The sequence below is a fragment of the Artemia sp. Qi Xiang Cuo genome, chromosome 2 (genome assembly GCF_049724085.1).
Source record: "Artemia sp. Qi Xiang Cuo chromosome 2, ASM4972408v1, whole genome shotgun sequence".
NCBI lineage: Eukaryota > Metazoa > Arthropoda > Branchiopoda > Anostraca > Artemiidae > Artemia > Artemia sp. Qi Xiang Cuo.
The window spans coordinates 94,265,852-94,288,700 of NC_142795.1; the positions used below are offsets into that span (position 1 = coordinate 94,265,852).

At 35.1% G+C, this 22,849-nt stretch overlaps 1 protein-coding gene across 1 annotated transcript in view; it reads left to right on the top strand.

Moving 5' to 3' along the window:
- Positions 1 to 1,875: 1,875 nt before the first annotated feature.
- Positions 1,876 to 22,849, top strand: part of mtSSB (mitochondrial single stranded DNA-binding protein) — a 22,509-nt gene continuing 1,535 nt past the window's right edge. The window contains exons 1-2 of the mRNA XM_089108369.1: positions 1,876 to 2,037; positions 16,557 to 16,676. Of these exons, the coding sequence (XP_088964495.1) occupies positions 1,884 to 2,037; positions 16,557 to 16,676 (274 nt within the window). The 5' untranslated portion in view covers positions 1,876 to 1,883. The remainder of the gene's footprint in view (positions 2,038 to 16,556; positions 16,677 to 22,849) is intronic.

The window sequence follows — 22,849 nt, forward strand, 5'->3', positions numbered from 1 at the left end:
TTCCCCATATTCGGAATAATTTCTGTTCGTTTTAAGTTGTAACTTGCTCCTTACTTTCAGTTTTAAAAAATGTTTTTTTATTTATGCACTTTTAAGATCTATCTCATTATTAGCCGTAATTTGCCCTTCCCTTGGTCGTTTGATCCCCATGCTTTAGTTTCCAACCAATTTTTATAATTTTCTATTTTTTTTATAATTTTGATCTTGGATAAAGGATTATCAGGTTTCGTCTTTCAAGTGACTCAGTATGTAGTGAAGTGGTAAAATATTGGAAGTATCCTTTTCCGTAAACTTTTTTCCATGTAAACTTTTTTTCCTTCATAAAGTGACTTCACATGCAATTTATTACCAAGTTTTGAACTACTTGAATCTACGATAGTGTTAAAACAGCCACGACAGTTTAATTTTTTTTTTTATTTTGCGTGCTAAAAATTGGGGATAAAATACCTTCAATCGTTATTTTTCTTTTAACGCGGACGAAAACTGTTGATCTGGGCTGCTCAGATCAACAGTTCAGTTCAGTTCAAAAAAATAACAATTGAAGGTATTGTTTTCCCTTGTTTTTAGCATGCAAAATTTGAAATACATTATAACCGTTGTGGCTCTTTCGACAGCCGCAGATCAACCATTCTAAGTTAAAAGTATTTTTAAGAAGTCGTGAGTTGAAAGTTTATTTTCGAACTGTTGCAACCAATGTCATATTTATTTTTTTTTTTTTTTTTATTTATTGCTCACTATTCAATTTTGGTGAAAAAATATGAAAAATAAAATACAACTTTCACATTTTACCATGTCCACTCCAGAAATTTTCCTTGGATTTTAAAAAGAAGAAAGAAACAAAATTTAAATTTCTTTTGAAATTCAACAAAATTTTTTTAATTTTTCAAATTTGTGGTAGAATTTTAGATTTTCATTCCGCTTTAACTATATTCGATAGCTAGACAAATTACTACGAGACTTCCTAAACAGAAAATATAAATTGTACAACTAAATTTTGGACCCTCACTACAGGATCTTGGAATTGGTATTGAAATCAGAACGAAACTTGGGAATCTCTGAGGATTCGCTGTAGCTACTTCGTTTTTTTCTTGGATTCAGTGTAATTTTTTATTTTGTTTCTAATACTTCCAAATCTCAAAAATTTTGGGGTGCTGCCTCCCGTCCACACTTGAGGCATCCCTGTCCGTTACAATAGAGATAGAAACCAGAAGCAACCTGCATTTATATACATTGTGGCTTCCATTGGTTAAATCATGCCCTAGTTAAGGCCTCCAAACTGGGTCTAATTTAAATTCTATAATGTATTTGCAAGAAGTAGACGTCTGTTGTTTTTTTCCTCTTTCATCAAACGAACTGAGTCCAAAATTCTTCTGTGATCTGCCTCACACAAAGAACAAAAGCTGCTTCACTACTGTGACACACACTTGGCTGAAAAATACAATACTGTGTTTTATTATGTGGAACAACAGGTGTCACGAAAACACAATCACGGAGAGAAGTGAACACTGCTATTTATAATAAAGCAAGAGATCAAAAAGTCTAAGAAAAGTGTCTTGACCCTGTAGATATTCAGTGTTGTTCATTTTGTCGTGTTTTCCTCTAATTTACATGTGTCATTATGTAGTACTTGCCCATGAAGTTTTAAATTGTTTCAACAGACTTGTCTTTTTACTTGTATTTGAACGAAGTGTCATTCTAGGTATCCTTAACTGATTTGAAACTCCTCCGTAATAAGAAAAATCGACGTCAACCGGTGGCACACCGCCATTTACCCTAAAAATAACTTTTGTCCGCAGATTAAAACACGCCAGGCTGCACATTGTCGCTCAATTCATATGAAAACACTGTTCGTACATACAATTTGAAAGACTAACACGTTTAAAATGTGGTCACCTAGAAAACTATTTTACTTATACAGTCTTCAGCCTGAAAAACTGTTTCTTTTGCCAAATATTGCTTCATTTCATTGCTCCAAAGCTTTAACACAAGATGAAAATGGGGAAAATGAATCTACTATAAAGATGGCCAAAGAAAAAAGTAAACATTCAGATTTTTCAACCAAGTGTGTCCTTTGCCAGAAGCCTGTTTTCACTGTCCTAGCTGTTACTAGTTATTCTGGCTAATCTTTACATATTCACATTATCTTTCTTGGAAGAATGTGAATACTTCATTTAATTCAGGGTATATATTTACACTTTAGGGGGTTGGGGGTAAAGTATAAACTTACCTCTCATTTGCATCAGAAATATACTTTACCCCCACCCCCTAATGTGCAAATAAATACCATGAATTGGTATATATTGGGTTGGGTGTAAAATACATTTCTGACAAAAATGATTATTATATTTAGAAAGAGAATAAAAAAGGCATTAAGTGATAGCCTATGTTTACTTTATTTGTAATTCAATAGTATAAACTGCGAAAAATTTACCTAATGAAAGTGAAAATGTCATTTGATGCCTTTTCTTATGCTCTTTTATAATACAATAATTGCTTAGGCTATGTGGCAAATGGAATCTTGAGCCCTTAAAGGGGACCTAAAGGTATTTCATTTCTGTAACCACACAAAGAAAATATGACCTAACCTGCAAAATCCTTGATTTTCAATTCAAACTATTTTCCTACTGTTTGAAGTTATTCTAATGCTGTCAACAAAAAAAGCACTGAATTTTGTGATTTGAAACTTTGCTGTTGACAATTCAGGGTATAATTTGATTCAGTTTATATATTTGCACATTAAGGGGTGGGGAAGGGGTAAAGTTCATGGTAAGTTTGTAGTTGGCCATATAATTTAGCTAGTAGGAAAGTGAAAACACCATTTGATGCTTTTTTAATTCTCTTTCAAAATTCATATAAAATACCTTCAGGGCCCCTTTATGGGCTCAATACCCCATTTGCAACAGAAGCAATTATTGAATTATGAAAGACAAAAAAGGGTATCAAACGACATTTTCACTTTCATCCTAGCTAAATTATAGTGCCACCAAGAAATTTACCCAATTCTCTTTGTCTTTTCTCATGCTAAGTTGAAAGAAACTGGTTTACAGTGCATCAATGCATGACCAACTTGAGCAGTAGGGGGTATATCATACAAGTACCCTTTTAGATTTTTAAATTGTCCTTTGAACAAGGTCTTAAACAACTCTCTATGATGTCTCAGTGCCCTATTAAGTGCCTATAAAGAAACAAAGTGCACTTAAAAGTGCACTATAGGGCACTATTAAGTGCCCTATAGTGCCCTATAAAGAAACAAAAAAGGAAAGGAGGATACATCAATGCTAACAATACAAAATGTGGTTTTCCTTTTTGTTCAAGATGAGAGCTATAGGTTTCCTATTTAGGGTTCTCAACAGTGGTTATTCTAACAGTACACTTTTTGTTTTACTATGAAACCTTTTGTTTTTATTTTTAGAAATGCATTTTTAAAGTTTTGGCTACTATGGGATGTTTTGAGCCCCTTTATGGGCTCAAAATAGAATTTTGCCCAGAGGCAATTATTGAATTTAGAAAGAGCATAAAAAAAGCTAATGTATTATGAAATTTAAGAATTCTTATATTTGAAATTTCTTTAGGCCTAAGTAATTTTTACTTGCCCCAAAGTAGATTTTTTGAGTGTACCCAAATTCATGACTTCCAAAACTTGAACATCAGTGTTTTTTTCAATAGCAGGTAACATTTATCAGTGATATTGTGTTACAAAAGAAACCTCTTATATTCTAAAATTAAGGAAAATAAACATAGACTAGGGTAAAGGTACTGATGATTTGACAGTGCAATTTTGGAACCACTGGCAAAATTTTCCTTCAAAACAGGATAGCTCTGCTTAGCCGTGACTTAGAGCGCCATCTCTTGGAGCCGTCATTATATTTTGACGGTGGGAAACGTGGACACTATATCCGGTATACCCAGATAAGAAAAGAACATTAAATCCGGTCAGTTTCCTGTTTTTGACACAAAAGGAGCTCCCAACAATTTTTCAGGTATGTAATGATCAAACTGTCATCACTTGGTTATTTATTGCAAGAAAAAATTGGGATAAGTACCAATGTGTTGAGATACATCTTATCTTTTTTGAAATGTAGCCACATTAGCTTTTTCTTGATAAAATTAAATGAAAATGGTGACAGAAATTGCATTGTTGAAACTAGGTTCCAAGTGTCAAAAATTCTTGTTCAATGTAGTGAAATACCAGGGAGACTAAAAATGTTCCTTCAGCTGCATTCAAGCGTAAATATTGGCTTCTATGAAGGGATTTATTTCTTTGGCGTATATCTAGTAGTAACCTTGTTGAAATTTTGGACAGACAACAGGCCCTGTCAAAATATAAGTGACTTTGTCAAAACTTCACTGAACATGTAAAACAGATGAGAAATAATAGGTGTCAAAATTCCAGGATCCACTGACAAAACCATAGGCACCATAGCTGTCGATTTTACGGGTGCTTTCTGTGCAGTGAGAGATTTTGATGATTATTATTTCTAATAATATTTCAGATGAAAGAACATTTAAACAAAAGTTTTTTTTTTAACTTTGAAGTTTTACTTACAGACACTGGATTTTGCCATCATCTGAGGAACTGCCGCATGGCCTCATACCATACAGGGGCGTAAATTGCTATGGGGCAGGGGGGCAGTTGCCCCCCCCCCCAGACCTGATTTTGCCCCCACCCCAGATTTTTTTAGATTATACCCTTATTTATCCTTCATCCAAATAAAAAATACAAATTTTATTGAATACAAAATCTTATACAAAATGATGCGTAGGCCTATGTTTTGGACAAAACTAAGAATCTGCATATGAAAATAAAATCCACTAAATCAAATAAACTTCTTAAATTTCTTGAAATACACTCCCGTTTTCCTAGACCCTATCCCTTCCGAAATGCTAGTGAACAATTTTGTTATACTAAATACTATTTGTATTTAATAAGGTAAAGTTCTACAAAATCATATTATTGAGTTAGGACAAAAGTGAATACACCATTCGATGCCTTTTTTATGCAGGTTACGAATATAATAAGCATTTCTATTGGAAATGAGTTTCAGCCCCCCCCCTATATAGGCCAATTCAGGGTTAGGTTAGGTTAGGTATAGCCTATATAGGGGGGGGGCTGAAATTCATTTCCAATAGAAATGCTTATTATATTTGTAATCACCATAAAAAAAGGCATCGAATGGTGTATTCACTTTATTCCTAACTCAATAATATGATTTTGTAGAACTTTACCTTTAATAATGTATATTAAAATATTTTGTACCGATTTGGTTATACCAAATAATACTTGAAAAGATTTTGTTAGTTTTATTACTTCTACTTTTCGCATAGTGTTTTACACTTTTATACATTAAATGAATTTAAAGAAAAACAAAGAAACAAGAATATACGTGTCAAATACACCAGGTTCCGCCCACATATATTCCCAAAGTATTCAGACAGGTGTCAAATTGGGTTCCGACTTGCGTCGAAAACAGGTAAATTTCTTGTCGTGTCGAACATTCAGCAGAAATGACTCTAATTTCGGAAAAGTGGACTTTTTCACCCATTTCAGGTAAAACTTCAAACCTCCCACCAAACAATTAGTTTCAAAGAAGGTGTTCTTATATACTAAGATTTTTCTCAAGCAATAATATTTTAAATTAGAACTTATGAAGTAGAACAACATGTTTTTTACAAAAACTGTCGAATCATCAGTTTAACACCCAATACGAGTGTTGAATTGGGTTCCAACTTGCGTCGAAAACATGTAACTTTTTTGTTGTGTCAAATTTGTAGGTGAAAATGCTCTAATTTTGGAAAATTGGAGTTTTGTACCCTTTCCAGACAAAACTTCAAACTTCTCATCAAACAGTTAGATTACTAGATGTTTTTCCTTCATACTGAAACCCTTTTCAAACCGAAAGTCTTTAAATTAAGACTTCTAGAGTAGAAAAACTGTTTTTTTTACAAAAACTGTCGAATCATCAGTACCTTTACCCTATATTTGCAGCTGATTAGAAAGGTATAAAAAAAAGTTGTTTAGTTATGAAGTACTGATAAGCCTGGTAGACAGGGACCTAGTTTGCTAATGGTCAATTAACTTATAATAACAAAGTCTAGTAAATGTTTGGTTTTCATGATTTACTTGCTAGCTAAAAAATGAACATGCCACTTGAAAAAGAATAAGAAATTACTGAGGATAGGCTACTTTAGGTACTGTAAGCACTTAATGTCTTTTCTTGGTCATACCACAACAAGAAAATTGTCTGCAAGTATCTGCTACTTGATACCAAAACAAAGCTAGCTGAACTTGCATCTAACCTAGTACAGAAGAAACATGACCATTTGGGCCCATACAGCCCAGTTTAGAGATTTTTTTATTTCCCTATGAAGTTTGCTGTCTATTATTTGTATTTTTGTGGATGTTTTCTATTTTCTTTTTGACCTGTTTATTTTTTTGTTTTGTGCTCTGCATTTGCTTTTTTGTATTTGTGGGTAAAAACAAATTCATTTCTTCATTCATATGCCTTTTCATGCTCAATCCAAATATATTAATTATAAATGACTAGCAGAATCAATGACTCTAAGGTGTATATGAGAGCTGTTATTGGTGTGCAAAAGAACTATCACTATCTAATAGTGTCTGTAGTTATGATACTGATAAATTCCATTGATAGGAATTAGAGAGGAACTTTCCAAAAACAGTTTGACTGAAAACTGGAGAGGTTAGAATTGGACAATGTGGAAGGTGGATAGAACAGTTCTAAGGAAATAGTTTGCAAAGATGTCATAGGAGGAATGTTGGAAACTCAGATAGGAATGTCAGGAAAAATACTTTGAGCTTGGCAGAAGAGAGCTGGGGTTTGTACAAGAAGTTTTGAGTGATAGATCATAAAATAATAAGAGGAAAATAAAGGAATTAGAAATGTCATTTAGGTAAATTTTGAGGTTTTTGCTTTACTTAGCAAGGCAGAAGGTGAACACACTACTGGATGTGTTTTTTTATGTTTTTTCAAAATATATTAACTGCTTCCTTCACAAATTTTATTTTGCACCGCTTTAGAAGCCCTTAAAGTGACATATTGTACCTCATTAAAAAATGATTAAAAGGAATTCTGAAAAATACAATAAATACTTAGTTAGTTCATTCCTAATAGTGTATTGCTGATTTTACTCCACACTTCCTCCCTGATGGATAAATATACAGTTCACTCTATTTGTTCAGACTTCGTTTTTCAATAGCACAGTTCTTTTCTTCTTTATTATTTTGTAATGAAGGCTAAATAATTGGCAGGAAGATAAGAGATATTCTAAAAAATAGTTTGAATATTTATAGAAGGCTGTACATTTGTCCATTAGGGGGGAGTAGGGATTAAGTGAAGCTGAGATCTTTTATAATTGATATAATTAGCTATCTATGTTTGTTTTAGAGTAGTTTTCAGAATTTTTGGTTACCATTCCACTAAGAAATAACAAGGAACAGGGTATATTTTTAAGGACTCAACATAAAATTTGTAAAGGAAGCAATTAGTATATTTGGAAAGTCCATAAAAAGACACCAAGTGTTGTCTTTATATTCTATGTTGCTAAGTAATGGAAAAACTCTGAATTTAACAGTTTTTAAATATGAATTAAGCTGAACTAGAATAGATGCCATGGATAAAATCACTGAGGATCTAGAAGGTTCAGCCAGACAGCATATCAGTAAGCTATTATAGTGGTACATTAATACACTGAGAGGAAGGGGTGGGTCTGGACTCATCTTAGTTAGTGATGAGGAAAGTGTTTGAGAGAGATGGCAAGAAAATTTTGAGAAAGCAATACAGTTGTAGGAAGTGATATAAAAAGAAAAAAATTACCATCTAGCAGAGAAGAAAGATATGTTTTGCAAGGAGGAGTTGGACACTGTACTAAAAGAATTACAAAGAAGGCCTCAGGTGCTGATAGTGTGGTAAATGACTTTTTAAACTATCATAGTTGAAAAATTTGAAATAAATTACTAATGATTACAGATACAATTTTTGGAAAAGACAAAACACCTAGCGATTATTTAATCAAACTTCTTTATAGGTAAGAAGATAAGAATGAGCATGGTAGTTCCAGAAGAAATAGCTTGGTTTCTATAGGAAGCAAATTACTAATCATGATGATGCTTTTTAGACAAATAGATGCTGTAAACAAAGTTTTAAGAGAAGAACAGTGTGGTTTTAGGAAAAGGAGAGGATGTGTCAACCAAATTTTCACTATTAGATTAATAATTGTAAATCATCAGACCCCTTTAGGCCTCAGTTTTACAAATCATGAGCAGGCATCTGAGAAAAGCTTTGGTGAAGGCTCTATCCTTGTATAGTATAACAGATAGCTATATTAGAGTGAGTAGTACTGGCCTATGTATAAGAATAATATTGCTGAAGCTAATATAGGAAGTGTGGCTAGTAGTTGGCATAGTGTAAATCAGGATTGCGTCTAATCTCATTTATATGAATAATTGTTTTAACATCAAGCCATGTCTAATTGCAGATAAAGACAAGACATAAAGTATGAGCGAGAGGCAAAGCTAGCGCAAGCCTTTTTCGGGATTGTATAAAAATGATGTCATTTTCACTTGTTGATTGATAGTCTATCATCATCCTTGGGCAGAACAAATGGATAATCAAGATTTTTGGGTTGACTCATGATGGACAATGTCCACTGGACTATGCAAAACGGTGAACTGAATTTGCTTGGATTCACTGGCAAACAAGTGACCTAAGGCTAATAGGCTTGCCCATTTAGAGGCTCAGGTGGACTATTGGGCTTTAGGATTGACACATGACTGACAAGTCCACTGAACTCGCAGGCAAACAGGGAGACCTGTAGTTTTCATGAACTTTTTTCTAAGGAGCACAGCAAAGGTTATGAGAGAATAACCAATCAAGTGGGAGGTAAAACTTTCCTACACTCAGATTATATACATGATTTAAGTGTCCTAGAAGATGCAACAATTGTGGAGAATTGATCCTAGTTCCTATCATCCCCCTCCCACCTTAGATTCCCACCTTAGTATTTTTGAAAAATACTTTTTTTTGTATTTTCATTGAAAAACAGCTTATTCAGATTTTCATTGAAAAAAGTTAAATAAATAAATCACTCACCTTGTAGGTTTAAAATGAATACATTTTGCCACCACACCCTATGAATAGACTAAGGATACTCCTAGTTACTTATTGGGCTGACGATATATTGAACAATAAGCTGTATGAAGAATGGGGTTTGATCCAACTTTTTAGGGGAAAGGTGACAGATGGCCAAAGAGTGTGCTCTTCTATCTGTCTGGGGACAGGATAAAGTAGGAAGAGGTTATAAGGAAGGATTGAAATGAATTTGGAACTTTGGGTTTAGGAATGTGGGAGAGGTTAAGCTTTGAACAGATGGGGGTAGAGGAGGAGCATGTGCAACTTTGTTGATCTTGGATAGCTTAGTGCTGTAGTGATCTGTTGATGCTACCACTATTAACACTTACAATATCACTGTAGCACCAAGCAGCCTGAGGTCAACAAAGCTGTGCACACTCCTCCTCCATCCCAATTTATTCTAGGCCTTCCAAAGTCAGCCTGGTAGTGGTATAAGTAGTTGACATAAATTAGGGCCAAACAACTCCCCTTTTGACAACTCCCCTGAGGCCAAACAAAATCCTTCATAAGGAAGAATTCAAAGAAATGGAACTGATCAGATTATGGCGGTGGAGGAGTGTGTTCAGCTTTGTTGGCCTCATTTGGCTTGGTGTTGCTGCGAGTTCATAGTAGTAGTTGTTGAACTAATTGCTATCCCTTTTGATGCATTCCAGCCTCCCTAATTGGGCCAGATATAGCCCTAGAATGTGTGTATTTTTTTTCTTTTCTTTTTTTAATGGGATTACTTTGCTATTATCACTGTAATTTGCACTTTGGAGTAATTAAGGTCCATGCTGGATCTGTTCAGCTCCATGTTGATGATTAATTGGAGAATTCTATTTGTATTTTCATAGTTTGTTGTTCTATTCTGAAATCGATTTTGATTTGAATGTTGCTGTAGTTGGAACAGTAACTGTATCTTCACTGGGTCCATTCCAATCACTTGTTCAGTAAAAAGTTTTGGGTATCGTGGTATTCACAGTATGTTTATAAAGCTTTTTGAATGTCCTCTTGTTTGCTGTGTTGAATATTCGGTTTAAAAAGACTGTTACTTGGTTGGCTAAGATATTTGTGGGTCAGCAGTATGTTGATGCAGTGGCGTCAGATAAATACAGTTGGCATTTTCAGTTCACCTAATCTTTTACTGAATGGTAGGTTTTGGATATAAGTTGTACACCTGATTGAACACCTCTGAACCCCCTCTATCAATATTGTATCCTACTTATGTGAGGGAGAGGTAAGAAAAGCATCAACATCCAAAACAGGCCACAGAATTGCTTTGTAGCCCAATTGCTTGGTACTTTAAATCACCTTAAATTGCATTGTCCAGCCACTAAAGTATTTTCCAGAATAGGGACTTTCATAATGGACTTTTCACAAGGACTTTTGTTGAAAGTCCTTATGAAGACTTTCTGTGAATGGCTTGAAATAGTACATTTAAGTAGACCAAGACTAGAATTAGTGTTTGATACCACATGTTGCCAGTGCTTTTGAAATTTTAATTCAGTGTGAAAAGTTCCTTCCATCTGAGTTGGTTTTCAGCAGTATATTGGAGTCTTAGATAGAGGTGAAATTCCAGCAACAATATATTTGGATTTTAAAAAAGCATTCGATACAATATTCCATTGTATTCTTTTTCGTAAATTGGATAATTGTGGTGTGTGCAGACTGGTGTTGGATCTAGTTAAATCTTATCTTGATAAGAGAAAGCAGCAAATAGATGGAGGTAATTTTCTCTCTTCGCCTGATCCTCAGTCCTCGATGGTTGGGGTGCCTCAGGGCTCTGTCCTAGGTCCTCTGCTTTTTCTAGTTTATATAAATGATTTTCACCTTGCTTTGTCAATCCCATGTCTCAGCACACATTTTGCTGATGATACGGCAGTTTCAATTTCTGAGAAGAATGACGAGGAGTTGGAGGCAAAACTTGATACTGCATTTTCTAATGTTCTTGAATGGTGTTCTGCAAATTTTATTGCTTTGAATTTATCAAAAACTAATTTCATAATTTACGGCAGGAAGTCAAATATATGCCCTCGTATTACCCGAGTTACTTCTTCAAAGTATCTATTATCAATATCTTGGGTGAAAGTGATAAAGTACCTTGGACTTATGATTGATGAAAGCTTATCTTTTAAAACATACATTCAAAATATACGCTTAAAGATTTCAAAGTATGTTGGTTTAATGCGGAGGTTGAAGCATTATTTGCCCTACTCTGCTTTACGAAGCCTTTATTTTTCTGTGATTCAGTCTAATATTAATTATTGTTCTCTAGTATATTTATCTACATTTAAAAACCATATTAAACCAATACAGATTTTACAAAATAAAACAGTAGGCAATTCTGAAACTTTTTATTGCATCACCTATTACACTTTCAAATTAAGTATTCTACAACATCTTTATATACTTATCTAGATATACTGCCAGTTTCTCAATAATTTACTTTTGGATCAGTTATTTTCAAAGTTATTTATGACATTAAGAAACTGCCCCCATATTACCTCAATCAAAGTTTGTTCTCCCAATCACAAGATTTACATCGTTATAACACGCGACAAAAAAAGAGTATCTACATTGACAAGTATAGTACTGAGAGATCTAAATTCGCCCCGTTCGTGTCAATAGCCCGGTGCTGGGATGCTCACAAGGATTTTATTGATAAATTTTCTTCTATCCATTTAATAAAAAGGAATCTTAAATTTCATTTAGTTCAGGATTACTTTTAATTAAGCGTCTTTTTAATATGACTAAGTTATTTGTTTGGATTGTTTTTCTAGGTGAATGTGGGCCTGTCGGCTATCTTTTAGTATTAATTTATATTTAATAATATTGATTTTTTTTTTTTTTTTATATATATTTGGATCCTGGGCTAGCTGCTACTTTCATATTATTGTTGTATTATTGTATCTTTGCCGTCGTAATTATCTTTGTATTGTAGCGTAATTTGTTATTGTATCTTTGTCTAGGCCTAGTTTTTCGAGCTTGTCTCCCCATGGGTCTATGTCAATTATATACATGTATATGTTAATAATAAAATGATTGAACTTGAGCTTGACATAGAGTCTAACCTTGTGTATGGATGACAGGATTTATGGTTTCCAAAATTGATGACATTGCACTTTGATATGTTAAATTCCAGAATCCAGTCTGTACCCAATGCTTGAATTTTGTTAGGTATGATTGTATGTTAAGTTTGTTAGCAGGTCTCAAAATTTTTAAATTATCAGCTTGTATTTTAAATTATCAGCCTAGTACTGTAGGCTTACCCTGCAGCATACCACTAATCAACTCACATGGACTTGAGAAGACCTCGCCATTACAGGTGAAGAGTCAAACTTGCTGCATATGATTTGATAGAGAATCCATTGTCCACTTGACAACATCTGTGTGAAAACCTATTATTGAAAGTTTCAACAATATTCACCATGTATTGATCTTAAAGTGAAAAATCAGGATCCCATTTCCTACAATACAGAGAAACTTTGAACAATATGTTTCCAAGTCTAGGAGTGTAGATTTCTTAGGTAAATGGTTTCTTGTTGGCTGATCAATTGTCTGGTATGGAGACACTGTGTAAACAGATTTTGCCTGCTTCTATCTGTTCGTGTTGATTCATATAGGAAGCTATCTTTCCAAACTGGGTCAGAAAAATCAAAATCATTTACCCCAAGCAGGTTTCTTTTAAAACGTATAGTTGCTTTGTAAAGCATAGCTGTAATCACCCATTCAGTCTCTATGGAGTCTGTAGCAGAGGGAAAAAACAAAAACAGGAAAAATAATATGAAATTTATCTAAGACAGTCAAATTAGTTTAAACCTTAATAATATTTCGGCTCTGTATAAAGCCCTCAGGTTTTAGACAGATTTCACTCTTTTAGATAAATTCCCTGCTGTTTTACTTCTTGTTGTTTTTATTATGGCAAGGCAGTGTAGTCTTCATTGTTGTTTATGTAGCAGAGGCACTTCTGTAAATGCAGCCCACTCATGTAGTAGTTCCATTTCTGTTATCAGAAAGATTGATCCGTATTGCTTCAGCAAAAGCCAAAACAATAGAAAAGTTTACTAGACGAATTGTGTAGCATGTTTTGGCTAATGCTAGAGTTCCATGTCCACAATTGTTTAGAAAGTACTGTATTGAAGTACTGTATGTGAGACCTTAATATGAGATTCTTCCAGTCTACAGTTGCCGTCCTATTCAAGTTGGTTGGTGCGTTGGATTTAGGATTCTTTGTCTGAGAGGGCGAAGGTTCAAATCCTAGTGTACCGAGTTATTTGTTTTGGGACGAGGATCAGTGGTGTGACTCTGTTAGCTCAGCCATAGTTGACCCAGCTCTGAATGGGAACCTGGAGAAATCTGGGGAAGATAAACAGGAAGGGTGTGCAAAAGCACAGGAGGGCTGGCCCCCAACCCCCATTGCACTTCCTGGCTGAAGGGACGGAGATCAGCACCACCGGTAGGGACTGTAAAATCCAACGCCATATTATTGACCTTTTTTTATTTACCTTACAGTTGCTGAATTTAGGACAAACCTCAGTCAGAATAATCAAATCATAATTCTTCAAGCAAATCAAAGACTTCAGCTCATTCAATTTGTTAGTAATTTGGTCTACATTAGCATAAAGACCAAAAATTCTTGACTTACAGACTCTGTTTGTTTTTTACTCCTGGTGTTAATGTGAATGTATGAATTCAGATTTTGTGATGTCTAAATTGTGGTTGTTGTGGACTTTGCAGTCCAGTAGCTTTCAGACCTTGTTTTATTTTTGAGATATATCTTCACTGTCTATAGGTAATACTTGTCCAGGAGATTAAACACTTTTATTGTCTTCAAACCTTTACATATTTGCATTATTTAGATTCTACAGTACTTTGGACTCAAAATTTGCATTATGGTTGGCGTGGATATGGCCATCAGGCCTGCCTCGTTTTTTGAAAGGATCTTAAAGTCGCGAATGACAGGATTTTGCTCACCTGCAACCCACCTCTTCAGTTACTTTACAAGCTGTCTGTATTTCTCACAATCCTGTGTAGAACAGCCATGAAGAAATTAAATTGCTCCTTTATGTATGAGGGATTCTTGAAGAATTCTCCTTTTGATTTAGGTAGATGATTCAGTGAAAACCAGTGATGGGGTATTGCTATTGGATACACCAAATGAGTCACAGGAATTTCCATATTCATCAGTGAGAAACTCTTTGACGGCAGCCAAATTGTCAATGGATTCTTTAAAACCATAAACGACTAGGCTTTTCTTGTGTAATTCTTCATCTATCTCTGCAATTACAATCTGGCACACTTCTGTTTCCAATAGCTTGTGAAAACCTTAACTTATGGTTTGGGCCTCTGTCTGCACAATCTGTTTAGTTTCCACAGTTCTGCACTTAGGGAGCTATTTCAACACTGTTCACTTTCAAGGAGGCACACTTGTGCCTCTATAAAGAGGCGACCCACCACAATGTTAAGCGATTTCAGGTCCTAGAGGTCGCAGAGAGACGGCGGTGATCGCATTTTGTAGCCCAAGCTCAAACTAAGAAACGTGCAAGAGCCCGCAAGCTGTCAAATCAGCCATCAGTTAGTCAAGCAATAATAAGTAATAAACTGTACAAAAACGTGCAGAAATTATTTGAAAAAAACTACGTTTTCTAAAGAGTTAAAGAGGCTGAGTTACAAGGTCGAACCTTAAAACGTACAGGGATTAGGAGGCACAGTTGGGGGCTGCCGCCCCCAAACCCCCGCTTTCGCAGCCTTTAAATAAAAAAAAATTTTAAACTGAAAGTAAGGAGCGACACTAAAACTTAAAACGAACTGAAATTATTCCGTATATGAAAGGGGTTGTCCCCTCCTCAACGTCTCGCTCTTTACGCTAAAGTTTGACTCTTTTTTACAACTCCATTTTTTTTTAAACAATACAAACTTTAGCGTAAAGAGCGAGGCGTTGAGGAAGGGACAGCCCCTTTCATATTCAGAAAAATTTCTGATCGTTTTAAGTTTTAATGTCGCTCCTTACTTTCAGTTTAATTTTTTTTTCATTTAAAGGCTGCGAAAGCGGGGGTTTGGGGGCGGCAGCCCCCAACTGTGCCTCCTAATCCCTGTACGTTTTAAGGTTCGACCTTGTAACTCAGCCTCTTTAACTCTTTAGAAAACGTAGTTTTTTTCAAATAATATCTCTAATGAGGCCGAATTCTATGTTGAGGGTTTTCTGATTGCGCAGTTGCATTAGAAAAGCTTGTCTGAAGGTCTGACATAGCTTTAAATATTACTGTTGTAATATATTGAATACTAGAAGCAAGATTTAGATTAGGCTTAGAACCTGCAGTAATGGTTGCGTTACAGATGCCACTTTTTTGCTTCATTTTAGGTAAAAGATTATATTCTACATCAGATTTGTTCAGGCAGCCAAAAGACATTTACTTTATGCAATTGCTGCAATTTAATGCTTTGGAATTTTCCTCAACAGATAGACTGCATAACAGGCACGTTTCTGCATTTAGTAAATTTGCCAAGAGAACAAAAATTTTAATTCTTAACATTCTAAAAAATTAAAATGGTGGCATTTTCAAAATTGATTCCAGTTGAACTATACAAAAGCCACTCCTCCCTCGTAATTTCATGAGGTAGCCCTAGGGCTATCTGCTGATGATGTTTTTCAGGAGGGAGTGCCGTAACTAATTTTGCCCTGGGCGCCACTAATCCTAGGAACGACCCTGACTATACATAGAATGCAGCAAAAATAGAGTCCAGTTTAGTAAATCATCATAGAGTTCAATAAGAGCCTAGCTTCTCATTTTGCCGTTTTATGCTCTGTCTTCTTGCTTAATAGGATTCTATTTGCAAACAAGCTAACACCTGACTCTCACATGTTTTAAAATTTACAACTTATTTTATTTATTTTATTCAGTAAAGCAGCAATTTCCACACTAAGCTGCCAAATGACACCATGCTTATAAAAATTTTATTGTATATATTGCAACTTTTTGCCTATGATCGAATTTTTAAAAAATCGTAAATTTCATTCAAGTCAGCTTGTGACAAAGTGTTGTATCTTTCACCAGTATGTTACCTTTGAACAGCACTTCCTTATTGGTAGGCTGCCTACCACCGTAATGACAAGTTGGCATAGCAAAATACTAATATTTGACAGCTTTTTGGGATGCTGGTTGGTAATTCACTGATGACGCCAACTTCGGGGCAATCAGAATTATCTAGCAATTGTTTTTTATGGAAACTTTAAATTTTCAAGATTTCAAATGCTTGTACTTTAAATTAATTGCTCAGTTAAAGATAGGAAAAGAGATGGCAGTCTCATAGTATTTGTCCAATGTTAAGTGAGCACTTAAAAGTTAAAGTTACATTGCCATTATGTATAGAGGGTACCAATAAGTATTACCGTTATAGATATTTTAATGAAATTTGCCTTTTTTTCAGCATTGAACCAGGTATTGCTACTTGGTCGATGTGGTTCAGATCCACAGAAAAGGGGAAGTGAATCAAAGCCAGTTATTCTGTTTCCACTTGCAACTAGCACTTACTTTGAAACAAATGATGGTATGTATTTTTTTTATTATTATTAGCATTTATGAGCTATTCCCCACAATATTAAAAGGGTGTATATACACCATGTTTAGCGAAAGATACCAAAGTTTAATCCGACCCGCCGCTCAAAATGGAAAAACATGAAAATCTCACGTTTTTGCTATTTAGATGTTAGGCATAAAAATTCTTTTTTAAAGGATGAAGCATGTTTTTCTCCAAAATACGTGGAGTGTCGTATCTGATTTTTTTTTTCTCTTAGAGTGGGGTCGGACTAAACAACGAACATATGACATTTTTTGGTAATTTTGAGAATCTATCTAGCGGGAAGGAATCCTTTGGGCAAACCTAAGGGGGAAATCCTCTACCTTTTCTAAAACCTTACTGTTCTTCTCTTAAAATTTTGTCTACATCATCTCTTAGTCTAAGAAGTATCATATTACTAAGTAATCTGCTACCTACAGAGACCAGACTAATGCCTCAATAATTATCACACTCACTCTTATCACCTTTCTTATACAGTGGTTTAATTAACATTTTTCTCATTTTTCGCTAGGTACTTCCCCTTTTTCAAGAATCGTATTCATAATCTTCAGTAACTTATTTCTAACCCCAGAGCCGCCATATTTAAGGAACTCATTTACCACACTGTCAGCATCTGGAACCTTATTACTTAATCCTTTTAGTACTGTCGCTAATTCTTCTTCATAAAACAAATCTTCCTTCACATCCAAGGTATCACAAACTTTTTAATTTTCCTCTATATCTTTTCCTGCAACTCTATCTCGGTTTAGCACATTTTCAAAATGTTCTGCCCATCTCTCTTCAACCCTTTTCTTATCACTAATTGTGGCCCCACCCTATCTTTAACTAGGACAAGTCCAGTTTTGTGGATAGGTCTGGGATTTAAATCAGTTTGGCATTTATATGTTGTATAAACTGCGAAGCAATACTTTTAATTGTAATTTTTTATTTGTTTTGAGATATAGGTTCGCTCTTTACTTCCATCAGAGAAACTTTGTTCATTTAAATTAATATTGTTCGTTTTAAAATGTTTTAGATGTACACAATAAAACGTACAAAAACTTAGGTGATGAAATCAAAAAAGTCAACAGAAGTTCATATTAAGATATGACTTTAAATATAGAATTAGATAGAAAAAAACAAGTTTCTTTTAACTGAAAGTAAGGAGCGACATTAAAACTTAATACGAACAGAAATTATTCCGTATATGAAAGGGACTATCCCATCCTCAACCCCTCCCTCTTTACGCTAAAGTTTTTTATTGTTTTAAAAAATAAAGTTTTGAGACAGAGTCAAACTTTAGCGCAAAGAGTGAGGCGTTGAGGAGGGGACAGTCCCTTTCATATACGGAATAATTTCTGTTCGTTTTAATTTTTAACGTCACTCCTTACTTTCAGTTAAAAAAAACTTGTTTCTTTATTTAATTTCTGAACGTTTTTGAATTAATGCAGCCTTGATTTTGGCTCACCGTACATGAATAATTAAAACGAAATTTGCGTATTAATTTTACTTTTTTTGCTAAATGCCTTTCTCGAAATTTTGTTCTGACTTAACTTACGAACTAACCTACGTAACAAACTTCTATATTCGTATATTTTTATTACGTATATTAGGGAGTACACCTCCTAGTCCATACCTCGCTCTTTACACTAAAGTTCAAATTTTGTTCCAACTCTTTAAGAATGACCCCTTAATCACAAAGACCGTTAATTAGAATAAATAACTCTTATGAAGGTACAAAAAAGCTTTAGCGTAAAGAACGAGTTAGTGACTTGGGGGTGAACCAAATCATATACGTAATAATTTCTGTTCGTTTTAATTTTTGATGTTGCTCCTTACTTTCAGTTGAAAAAATTGTTTTTTATCTAATTTCTTATCGTTTTTTCAAATAATGCTGGGAAATCTGGCGCCCCCTTCATAGCAATGTCCCTTCTCCCATGGAAACTTTCTCCATGGAAAGGTTTTCTCATGTAACCCCGACCCCCACCCCCCAACTACCAGAAACAAATCCCCCCTGAAAACTTTTGTATACTTCCCAATAACCAATACCGTATGTAAACATTTAGCGAAGTTCACGGTTTGCAGCCCTACCCTTAAAGAATGTTGGGGATTAAGTCATCCTCAAAGACATAGTTAAAATATTTTTCGACCATGCTGAAGAAAATGGCTATCTCAAAATTTTGATCGGGTGACTTAGGGGGAACAATGAGTGTGGGAGGGGGCCTAGTTGCCCTCTATTTTTTCTATACTGTCACCCCTGGGAAAAAAAACAAATCAACAAACCACGCATCAGTGATCTTTCTTCTGGCAAAAAATGCAAAATTCCACATTTTTTCAGATAGGAGCTTGAAACTTCTATAGTACGGTTCTCTGATACGCTGATACTGATGGTTTGGTTTTCATTAAAGTTCTATGACTTTTAGGGGGTGTTTCCCCTTTTTTCGAAAATAGGATAAATTTTCTCAGGCGCTTAACTTTCGACGGGTAAGACTAAACTTGATGAAACTTATATATTTGAAATCAGCATAAAAAACTGATTCTTTTTATGTAGCTATTGGTATCAAATCCGTTTTCTAGAGTTTCGGCTACTATTGAGTCGGGTCGCTCCTTACTTACAGTTCGTTATCACGAACTGTTTGATTTTACTTCCCATTAACTATTATGTAAAAACAAGGTGCAACTGTGTCAGGTAAAGAGTCCATGGAACATGCTGTCTTTGGTATCTTTTGGGAGATGGAGATAAAAAAAAACAACTCATTAATGACATTTTTTCCTCTATGAAACATGATAGAGAGATTTTAGAAAAGAAAGACACTGAAATTTTTTTAAATGTGTCTTTGGTATAATTTACCGAAATTCATGCTGTTGTTATTGCACTTTTTCTTTCATAATACTGCAAACAATTTTGAACTTCTCATAAGAAAGTACGTTTTCACTATTTTTGCCTCTTAGACTTCAAAATCTCAGGAGAAATGATGATCAGAATAACCACAGTACGTATGAAGAATACAAGGTCAAAACAAGAAAATTTTCTAAATTCAGGGGAAATGGTTAGTATCCGCTCATATGACGGGCTCAGGGTCAAGATCAGGGGCCAATTCATACACGCCTTGACATTATGGGGAGAGCATGACCCAAATTGCAGAAACTTTACTTAGTAAGACATTTCGATGCTCCTATAGTTTAGCAGTGCTCCGCTAGCGAAAAGAAAAAGAATTAGACATATCAGGTTCTCTAGCTCTTTTTCAAGATCGTCAAAAGTATGTTTCGTAATTGACTTTTTACTTTGACTACTATTGCTAACAACTCAGTGAAGCACAAAGCTCCCTGAGACCAACACAGCTACGCACGCTCCTCCTCCATATCAATATATTCAAAGCCTCTCTCTTTACACCTTCCCATGAAGTTCCTATTTCGATTAAATCTTTCTTTACGACATCCTCCTACTCAATTCGGGGAGACCTGCTTTTCGTTTGGCCCTAGACGGTTGCCCGACAATGCTAATCTTGGGCAATCTATCATCTTTCATTCGTAGAACGTTTCCTAGCCATTTCAACCTTCCTCTAATAATAGCCTTAGAAAGCAGGATTGACCCGCGTTTTTCGTACAGCTTGCTGTTTCAGATATGGTCAGTCTGTCGGGTACCCAAAAACATCCTTCGGCAAGTTCTCTGGAAAACATATAGTAAATTCTCCTCTGTTTTCCGGAGTGCCCACACTTAAGAACCGTACCTGACCACTGGCTTCACTATAGCTTCCAATATTCTAATCTTGTTGTGCAAACTGACCATCCTGTTTTCCAAACTTTTTCTAACCATGAAAAAGCACCCTGGGCCTTGGCTGTTCTACTTTTAACATCTTCACTGCAACCACCGTCTTTATTAATAATACTCCCTAATTAAGTAGGGCTATCAACTTGATCGATCTTTTCTTTTCCCAGTGTTATCTCTTCACCTTCACTTATATCCTAGTTTAGCGACTTAGTCTTCTTAGCATTAATTTTCAAACCTATTCTTGTACCATGAAGTCGTAAAACCTCTAAAGTCCATCCATTTTGCTAATATTTCATGCTTAAATCATCAGTATAATCAAAGTCTAGGCTAGTGTTACTTCTCCAAACTCTATTTCGTTGTTGTTTTTTGCATTTTTGCCAGTTTTAGTGCAATCATTTATAATGTCGACTCCGAAGTCTGAATTCGCCCCTTTGTGGGTTTATGATAGTGATCTTTTTGAAATAAATATCTTATCTTATCAATAGGTTCTGTGTTCTCGCATTGCCTTTGCTGTGCTCCTTAGGACAAATTCCATCAAAATGATCTATGTAGATGGGCTTAGGACGCAACCCTGCTTAACTCCTGATTTAAGACGAAACCATCCACTAACCTCATTTCCTACCTTAACCGCAGCAGTGTTAATACGTACATAGCACTAATCACTTTAATGTATTTATCTGGTATACCATACAAGGATAGGACTTTCGCTAAAGTTCTTCTATCAGTTGAATCAAACGCTTGCTCATAATCAGTAAAAATGAGGAGTTAAGGGGTTTGATGGCTCAGTCAATTCTCAATTATTTATCTGTGAGTGAAAATTTGGATGACGCACCCTCTCCCCTTCCTAAACCACACTGTTCTTCTCTTAAAACTTTATCTACAGTATCTCTAAATCTAAGAAGCATCATCATCTTAAGTAATCTCCTTCATACACGAACGAGGCTAATGCCTCTATACCTCTATAATTACCACACTCACTTTTTTCACCTTTCTTATAAAAGGGTTTAATTAGAGTTTTCCTAAAATCGCTAGGTACTACCCTTTGTTCAAGAATCATATTCATTATCTATAGTAACTCATCTCTAACCTCACAACTACCCTATTTAAAAAAAAATCTCGTTTACCACACTATCCTCACCTGGGGCCTGATTATTTTTTAATCGTTTCAGTACTGTCACTAATTCTTCCTCACAAAATAAATCTTCCTTCACACCCAAAGTGCTACAAAATCTTTTCATTCTTTTCTGTATTTTTCCTGTAACCCTATCATAGCTTAACCCATTCGCAAAATATTCTGCCCATCTCTCTTTAACCCTTTCCTCACCACTAATTGTAGCCCCGTTCCTATCCTTAAGTGGGGCAAGTCCAAATTGACCATTCCCTCTCAATTTATTAACCTGCCAGTACAAAAATTTACTATTGTGCAATGTGGCTCCATCTTCCAGTCATTCAGCAATTTTACACATGGTCTCCACTTCATACCTTTTTAATTCATATTGCAATGCTTTTTCTACTGTTTCTAATTTTCTTCCCTAAGACACCATCAGTGACTTCACAAACTATTTTTCTAAAATTATGCCATCCATCTTCTACATCCCTAAATTTTAAACTCTCAAGTTTAGTATTTCATTATTCCTGGAAAGTTTCTCTCATATTCTCATCCTGGAGTCTACTAACGTCAAAGCTTCTCAGAAGGTAGTTACCCTTCCTAAATGTCAGCTTTAGATTAACTCTAGACACTACTAGATAGTGATTTTTACTTTCAACATCAATAACAGTATTCCTGTATACCCTAGTATCTTCTATCGATCCTGCCAGTCTTCGGTATACAATAACATAATCAATGAGGTTAGCTGTCTTACCTTTCATGTCATGTTAACTTATGGGTCATTTTCTGATCAAATACTGTATTGGTTATTGTAACTAGATTGTTTTACCAACAAAATTGTAGTAGTGTGTAACTATTACTGTTTTCGTTTCCTACAACAAATTTACCTAGGCTAGGATACCATTTTTCCTGGTTTTACCGACCTGGGCATCAAAATCTCCAAATAAAATAGCCTACTATATTTCTAACTGGAACCCTTTCCATTTGTTCCTGTATTTGTAAGTAAAATTCATCTGAGTCACTACTGTCTCCACTAGTTGGTTCTACAGGGACATTACTATGACTGATACCCTGATCCACTGATCCACTAGTTGAACCAACTGATCCACTAGTTGGCTCTACAGGGACATTACTGTGACTGATACCCTGCACTTGTTTGTCATAAAATGAATCACTAGCATCCTGCTATTAAAACCTTCCCAACCTAAACAAGACTTAGCAGCTTCCTTATTCATCATGAGCCCTACTCCTATGCACTCCATTCTTCCTGTCTGAGTTTGTAAA